Source organism: Achroia grisella, unplaced genomic scaffold, assembly GCF_030625045.1.
Source record: "Achroia grisella isolate CSIRO2021 unplaced genomic scaffold, CSIRO_AGI_Agris_v1 utg241, whole genome shotgun sequence".
In the NCBI taxonomy this organism is placed as follows: Eukaryota; Metazoa; Arthropoda; class Insecta; order Lepidoptera; family Pyralidae; genus Achroia; species Achroia grisella.
This window is the reverse complement of record NW_026712734.1, coordinates 41,546-50,284: the sequence shown is the minus strand read 5'-3', so window position 1 is coordinate 50,284 and position 8,739 is coordinate 41,546. Positions and strand designations below refer to the sequence as shown.

General features: G+C 30.5%; 1 protein-coding gene across 1 annotated transcript; it reads left to right on the top strand.

Moving 5' to 3' along the window:
* Window positions 1-4,798: 4,798 nt before the first annotated feature.
* On the top strand, window positions 4,799-8,276 carry LOC131842567 (L-xylulose reductase-like). Its single transcript, XM_059191140.1, has 5 exons — window positions 4,799-5,018; window positions 5,187-5,439; window positions 5,727-5,841; window positions 6,723-6,925; window positions 7,511-8,276. Exons 1-5 carry the CDS (start codon window positions 4,967-4,969, stop codon window positions 7,620-7,622), a joined length of 735 nt encoding a protein of 244 aa, XP_059047123.1. The 5' UTR covers window positions 4,799-4,966; the 3' UTR covers window positions 7,623-8,276.
* The last annotated feature ends 463 nt before the right edge of the window (window positions 8,277-8,739 follow it).

Sequence of the window (8,739 nt, the reverse complement as noted above, 5' to 3'; positions counted from 1 at the left end):
AAATCATTTAGATGTATTAATTATTTAATTAATTAGAATTTAAGTTACCAGTTAAACTCAATATCTTAATTTATTTACATAGGTGTAAAATTTGAACTTTTTTATACGTCTATTATCTGCATATAGAATTTTAATAAATGTTTAGACATAATATTAACTTGTTTTTTTGTTTCTCTATTCTTTTTTTTCGGACTACTCCAATGCTGTTGGCCGCAGCTGGCCTTTACAGCTTCACTGGACGATAGGGGGCGAATGCAGATAGCACTCCAAACCCGCTAAAGGACTTATGCATCGGCTGAAGGCAAACTCCCGGCTGACGGATACGACTTTAGTCTGAGGGCATCGCTAGGGATTCGAACCTCGGCTCAGGCCGTCGTAATATCGATCCCCTTTGAATTGGATGGGGGACCGATCGGAGGCCGGGGGCTCCGGCGTGGAGCGCCCGAGCGCGAGGTATTCTTTATTGAAACAAAAAAATGTTCACTATGGTAATTTCTCTGTTTGTATGAAGCGAATCGTATGTCTAATATCGTGGGCTAAAACAACGGTGGATAATGCCATAGGATGCTCATGGCAACTAGAGTTAATGATCTTACGAATATTTTTGCGCATCTTTGCTAAACGTTTTCGATTATTTCTGTAGCGTTTTACCTAAATCCTCAGTCGTGTTATATTTATATTCACCTGAATACATCCATACTGGTCGGTCCAACTAGCAACCTTGTCGGTCTAATTATTTCTATGGAACACTTCGTTCGTCGTTTCGCCCCAAGTTTAGCAGAGCTTTTGTTGTTAGTACTAGATAACTGATATAATTACATTTTTCTTAATACTTACGTAATATACATAGAAAACACTTTATACTTTTGAATACAAAAGTTTGTACCATACAAGGAATCGATCCCGGGATCATTGGAAGTAGACAGGTGAGTAAAAATGGATGAGTAAGGCATGAACACTGTCATATCGCACAATCATATCGCACAAGTATAGGTAAAAGCCTCCGCCATTTCCATATGCTGTTTATACTAAGTATAACTTAATCTATTTACACTGCTACAGAACAAGAAATACCTACTTACTATATTCCAGAAATAAGTCTCTGGCTAAAAATCCACTACGAGCTATGTATACAGACTCGCGGTACATAAAGTTATCATTTTGCAACGCCAACAATTATTTTCTGCACCACCAATGGTTGACTGGTAGAAAATGCCACATGGTGTTAAGTCCGCCAAATGTACTGTACTATATATTATATTGTGTGCATTAAAGTTAAATAAAAATAAAGGCACTGAGTATGGCAATATGTTTGACGTCATCTTCATCCGAAATCATGTAACATCGACGAAGAAATCGCAGAGCTATGATGTTTAATAGTCTACAATAATAATATTTAAATAATGTTGTACTTTGATACTGTCATTACAATTAATAAGTGGTGTTAGGAAACGGTATGGACTTACTTTAAATAACAATAAAAAGGTAAATGAAGTAGGTATCTATACTTATAGAAGATTATTTACACTAGTCTCCAACTGAAACTGTTATAGAGTTATCGTATCAGATTGTTTGCCATTTACATAAAACATTTTTACAGCCTAATTAATGTCCCTCTTCTAAAGTGATTATTTATAATCAAAATTACAATTTATAAAATTGCCATTGCCTACTATGTAATGATACGTGGACTTAGAGAACTACAGAGCGTAAGTGAGTAAGGAATCTTACCAATGAAGACTTTATGCAAAGTCGTCTACATGGGCATCTGTTCATTCTGTCTCATCTATATCAACAACAACACAGCTTGCATTGTGAGCTATGTATCCTTTAAAAGGTGAAATACCTATGCCAATAAAATTACAGGGTAGCTACGAAAGCACAACCACGTGATGTTTATGATGTTGTTTATGAATATAGCCCACAGTTATTGGGTCGACAGCTTTTTTGCCATTCCTGTGTAAAAAAAATTGATTCTACATAAAAACATAGATGAAGAAGAAGCGATAGATAGCGAAGCGTGAATACGATTCTTGCAGAAAATATCCTCTTTACAGTGTACCAGATTAAATAGGCCTGTGGGCTCAGGGTTATATACTGCGCGCCATATACATTCATCTTTCGAAATAAATATTGTCTGTATACTACGTACTGTATATTGTCTATTATTGTTTGAGTTAATCTAGTTAACAACTCTACTTTAAACGTATTCTAAAAAATATATTGTATTTGAATGTATGCATTTTTTTATTAAAATACAGTATTATTACAGTCTTGTTTCTTAATGATTCCCCATTATCATGAAATAGTTTAGTAACTAAAAGAATGACATCATTTGATCGTTTGGCTGTAAGTGCATAATGCAATAATTTTGTGACATGTCTCAAAGTTTAGTGAAATTGCAAATGTAACACTGGTTATATATAAATTTGGTAATTAATTATTTAAATAGATGTACCAAACGGTTTAGGTATATAATAAATCACGGACATTACCTATAATTTTAATTAAATTTGACATGAATATTATATCTGCAAATATAGAGGACAGCGTCGTAATATAATCTAATTTCACGTCAAATTTCCGTTCAGCCATTTAACAGACAAAACAGCCATTTAACAAAAATACTTTGTCGTATTTATAATATTAAATGAAGTCATTCTCCTTCATATCCACCCGCTGAACTTAACATATCTGTCTTCTAATTGAGTCAAAACCCCTCGAAAAATACCAAGCTATTAGATATACCTATTACTATTAAAATACAAAAAAAACATTTACTTTGAAAACCGATATCTGTCCAATAATAGTTATTTTTTAATTCATATGTAAAATGTGATATTATATAGTTAGCTTTATTCATCAATTTTCTCATTATTGTCCAACATTGTTCTCTGTAATACACCTGTAAACTAAAAGTAAATATCACGCAAAATTACAATACATAACTAAACTACTCACAAACTTTTCATATAGTACATGCTTGCAGCTATATTGACGTCAGTATTGTTCGGAACCAATGAGAAATGGTGCACAGTTCAGTTCTATTTATATTATATAACTATTTATATAAAAAAAACTATTTAATTATTGGTATTGTATCATCCGTTGTCAAATACTCAACCGGGAAATATTCTCCCATATATTCGTTATGTTTAATATAATTTGGGGAATAAATATTTAAATTGCCATCACAAATACTATGTACCGTTATATGAAAAAACACAGTAAAAGTGATATATATAATATTATTCTTACGTAAGCACGCTTCAACTGTGATATTGCATTAACTTAAATTAGTAAAGCATGCTGAAATTACTGAAGAAACCAATTAAATTCTTGGTTGTTTTAATTTCGTTTAATTTACGATAATTTAAGATCCTTAATATGTCATCTGGCAAGGCTAATGTGATATACATATGTATGCCTACTTGTACTCTAATTCGTTTCCAATTGATTCCTTGTTAAGATTATACCACAACATTTTTTTATATTATAATGATTCCTACAAACTGATAAAATATCTATTACACTGTATGGAAACGTTTTTCACACCTACCTATATATATCTGTATACCTGCAATTTTCAAGAATGTAATCAAACGATTTTCCGCTGATAATCCGCTCAATAATGGAAATATCTATTGACTAATAGGTGAACAGAAGTCGATAAATTTATTTGACAAATTATTTTTAAGAATGTAGTGTTAGTTATGGACTAGACTAGTAGAAACTAGTGAATCCATTGTCTGCAATGTACCGGTAATGTGTGGTCGACTTCCACGCGGTCCCGATTACTTACTGTCCGTCGTTCATTTTTCAAAATCATTCGTTCATCTCGTTTTTAATTTTAGGTTCTTAGTTGTACAATTGATTATTGATATTATTCGTTAACGCGCGTCAACCTTTGAATTAAAAGTAACTTTAATCGATTATCTTACCTTCAATTGATTTTATGTTTTGAATAACTTTTGAAGCAAGTACGAAAAATAAAACCCAGACCATTGTTTTATGGTGCTGTATTTTCATTATAGAATTTGTGATTCGACAATCCAAAAATAAAATAATTCCTTTGACTCCTTTCATTTAAAATTGGGATATACCTACAGATGTAGAATTTTTAATATTTTAAGATAAGCATGTTAACAAATGGGTGTGTTTGACGTATGTAACTACACGTTGCAATGATTATTGCTCTGAGCAAAAAACTTCATTGTTTTCAATCTTATCATTTCTACATAGTTTCTGTCGAACCTAATACAACACAAATTTACGCACTATATAACGCCTAAACTAGAAGGTATAATTCAAAACAATGTTTAGTTACAATCGACGGTCGTGTCTCTACTACCGTGAAAAGTTACGAAACTAACTACATTTCGGGAAGCACGTCAAACAAATTATTTTTTAAACTAACGTTTTTGAAGTAACTATATAGTAGTAAAGTAGTTAAGGTAAGCTATAGGTAGTTAGTTACCTAACTAAACTAGCTTGAAAAATAAAAATAATGTTTTATCGGTATGTGTAGGATTGGGAGTAAGCGAGAGCCACCGCTCTACCTAACGATAACCCGAGAATTCTGTCAGATGTAATGATTTGATTCTGAACGTGAAATACTACCAGGAATAAAATGAATATGTTTACAAAATCTATGTCACCTCCACGCAACAGCTAACACGTAAATAACTAGTTTTGATAGTACTGGTTTAACTTTCAACTAGTTTTTCGCTGTGAACTACGCTACATCACTATCAATATTTCTTTCATTTCGTTCATTGTGTAGTTCAATCGTTCATCACTCCATTTCATTCTTCATTATTTATTCAGATATAGTTATAATTGTTCATTGTTGTTGCGATTCATATATTGTACAGTATATATTACACTAATACTCAAAAGTTAATTCGGAAGTATTAAAGTTTTTTAAGTAGGTATAAATTGTGCGAAATTTATAGTGTCAATAAAAATGGAAATATCCTTCAAAGGCAAAAGGATTCTAGTAACCGGTGCTGGACAAGGTTATTATCATATCTATTTGTTTAATTTTATTATATTCATAATCACATTGTATTATGAATGTAACATTAAGAATAGTACAAATACGCTAACTATATAGTCTTTGTGAATATCATAAACCGAGCAATTGTAATGCGACGTCGAATCATGTGTGTACACTTCATTTACAGGAATTGGACGCGGTATTGCTATAGAATTATGGAGAGCTGGTGCAAATATAGTAGCTTTATCTAGGACGAGAACTCACTTGGAGAGTTTACAAAGCGAATATCCGTCGATAGACATAGTGGACATCGATATTGCAGACTGGAATAAAACAAGAGAGGTGGTTGAATCTCTGGGTCACTTTGATGCGCTTGTAAATAATGCTGCTTTTGCATCATGCGAACCCTTTCTCGACTGTACACCTTCAGATTATGATAAGTTGGTGTTCTATATTATTATATTTAATTCTAAGACAATACATTTTTAATCTTTATTTCTCTATCACTAAATCTTCATTTTCTCTGACTTTACACAGATATTATAATAATAATTAATGTCTTTTGCTATATTTTATCATGGTAAAATAAAACTTAATAAATTTGTAATTACAAACGAATTTAATAAGTTTGTTACAAATCATTTACTCTAAATGGTGTTAGTAGTGCTTGGTAGTACTTGTAGCAATGTTAAAAAGCATTTACTGACAATTTCTTTTTTATTTTCAGAACCTTTAATGTCAATGTAAAAGCTGTTCTTAATATAAGTCAAATAGTTGCAAGAAAAATGGTAGAAAATAAGACACATGGTGCAATCGTAAACATATCCTCTCAAGCCTCTAAGGTATCATAGATTCTGTTAATTACTATAGTTAATAGGTCCTTTATAATTAATATATACTAGTTATTTTTATTTTTATTAACATTGTTTTATAATAACTTTGTGTGCTTTTGTATATATTATCAAAATAAGTTTTTCAAAAAGTGAAAAGATTTCCCTCATTGACTTAATCTATACCAGAATAGCTTTCCTCATTCCAAAATACACACTCCTTACAATATAGGTACCTATAGCTACCTACACTGAATTCATATAGTTTTCCAGGTTCTTGTCAATTATTGTTACCTGATATAAAAAAAATATTTATAAGAGAGAGAGAGAATTCTAAATGAACAAATTATTTTTACTTTAACTTTATATAGAAATTAACTATCATAGTGATGATGTAGTTTGACTGAATGCATATATGTCATCACTTTTTAGATCAAAAGATGTTATGACAGCAGACTAGGGCAAAACATTATATTAACATTAATATCTATCAGCAATGTTTTCATAAATTATCATAAATAACTTGAAATGTAAAGACTTCTTTTCCTGCAGTTTTTCTCACAATATGCATATTACTAAATTTTCTTCCACTGTATATTAACATTAATATATATCAGCAATGTTTTCATAAATTATCATAAATAACTTGAAATGTAAAGACTTGTTTTCCTGCAGTTTTTCTCACAATATGCATATTACTAAATTTTCTTCCACTGTTGTATTTTTAATGCACTGTATTGCTTTATATTATGTGGTGATAAACTATTATAATATGTACTTAATAACTAATATATGTAATCATTTTCTTTCGCATCATATATGGTTCTATCAAATTTAATTCAATTTTGGGCTTAGTTATTTGGGAGTAATTAACCAGAGGAATTGTGTTCCAGGCAGCCTTAAAAGATCATACCATATACTCTGCTTCCAAAGCAGCTGTTGATGCCCTGACTCGTGCCATGGCATTGGAACTAGGTCCCCATGGTATCAGAGTAAATGCCGTAAATCCTACTGTCATCATGACAGAAATGGGTAAAGTTGGTTGGTCTGAACCCAGTAGAGCGAATGAAATGCTTTCGAAAATACCATTACATAGGTAATTTATCTTTTTAAATATTAATAACAAATATTTTATGTATTCAATATAATTTTATACTTACATACTGTAAACCTTGCTTTTATATTATACTAACTACTCGACCCTGTTTCGCACGGGTGTACATGTATTATGTATATAATAATTCCTATAATTTCCTCTTGGATCACTCTATTTATTAAAAAGAACCTCTTCAAAATCTGTTGCGTAGTTTTCAAGATTTAAGCATACATAGGGACAGACGGAGACAGCGACTTTGTTTTACACTATTTATTAATAAAAATGATGAAGTCTATTTTGAATATATTAAATGTAACCCTACATTTTCCATGCCATTGTAATGTAATATTTATTAAGCCAATAATTTTTTTAAATTATTATATTTTACACAGATATCTGTATTCAATACAAGAGGGTAATAATCGTTAACTACAATCACTGACCTTATTTGATATGTGGGTCATGGTGAAACATAAACGTCATTTAAAACAAATATTGAACAGTCTTGTTGTAATTATTTAATTGTATGGAATGTAAAGCATTAGAATCATAGTATACTTAAATAAATATTAAATTTAATTTCAGATTTGGTGAAGTATCGGAAGTAGTTAATGCTGTGGTTTTCCTCTTAAGTGAAAAATCCAGCATGATAAATGGTGTAGAACTACCTATCGATGGAGGCTTTCTTGCTACATAAAAATCTCACGTTTTTATTTTACCAAAGTTATAAGATGTCTAAATTTTGTATTTTGATATATTATTAGATTATTAACACTATTTTCTTTTTATAATATACTTAATCATTTATTGACCAAAGAAAGTTATACCAACAATTATGTTATAGTATAATATAATTCTATATATGTAAAAAAGTAATTCTGCATTAATTTGTATTGCATTGTTTGCCATTTATAAAAAATAAGTTAGATTTAAATGTTCTTTATGGCTTGCTTTAATAATTTTAAGAGCAACTCCACTTCTCCAGTCATAAAGAACTTTAATATGTAAATATTGTGTAGTGTACCTCATTCTGTTGAATAATAAATAAATAAAATATTATTTTATTTATTTTCGCAGATCTAGTAATTACGTCATCATGTTAATAATTAAAATGTCCTCATTTGTTTTTATCGAATCCATAGTTAGAGAACGTGACAAGAATATGTATTTCTGCACAATTGGTAATTACGAAATTATGTAACATAACTGATAGAGGCATCTTTCATAGTTATCCGTGTGTGCTATCTCATATGACAGACCCCTTCAGTGCTTTCCAATCTTAATATTTTCTAGAATTTATTGAATGTGATTATCTATATCTCATTATTAATTTATTAAGGCTATTTGTTATACTTGAGACGACTTAAATAAAGGCTATTTGTTATACTTGACATTTTTTAATATGATCTATTGCTTGGCGCTTTTATACTTGACTGCATGATGTGAGATTATCTTTGAAGGCGACGGCTCTATCATTAGCTGTATACGGCGATGTTTATTGTTGACGGAAAATTAAAGACTTATAATAATATTAAATTTATTTCACTTTTATATCATGACGCCAAAATTGCGTCTTCGGTAAATAAACGTTATTCTATAAATAACGTTTCTAACTAGCATAAATAATAACACAGATACATTTATTGTAACGAAAATTATAAAGAGAATTGGATGATTGCCGCTGTATTGCATTGGTTTGTTTGATAATTTACCGTAGTAGTGTTGTTTTTGTAATTTCGGTCAGGGGCATAACCTGGATTGGATGAAAGTAATATCTCATAAAAATTAGAAAATTTCGATTCAACCAATGAAAA

What these genes read in the sequence shown, in the direction of transcription:
- LOC131842567 (XM_059191140.1), top strand. Translation starts at nt 4,967, where the DNA reads ATGGAAATATCCTTCAAAGGCAAAAGGATTCTAGTAACCGGTGCTGGA. An exon ending in AGTAACCGGTGCTGGACAAG is followed by an intron (nt 5,019 to 5,186) that starts GTTATTATCATA and finishes CTTCATTTACAG; the next exon opens with GAATTGGACGCGGTATTGCT. An exon ending in TATCCTCTCAAGCCTCTAAG is followed by an intron (nt 5,842 to 6,722) that starts GTATCATAGATT and finishes ATTGTGTTCCAG; the next exon opens with GCAGCCTTAAAAGATCATAC.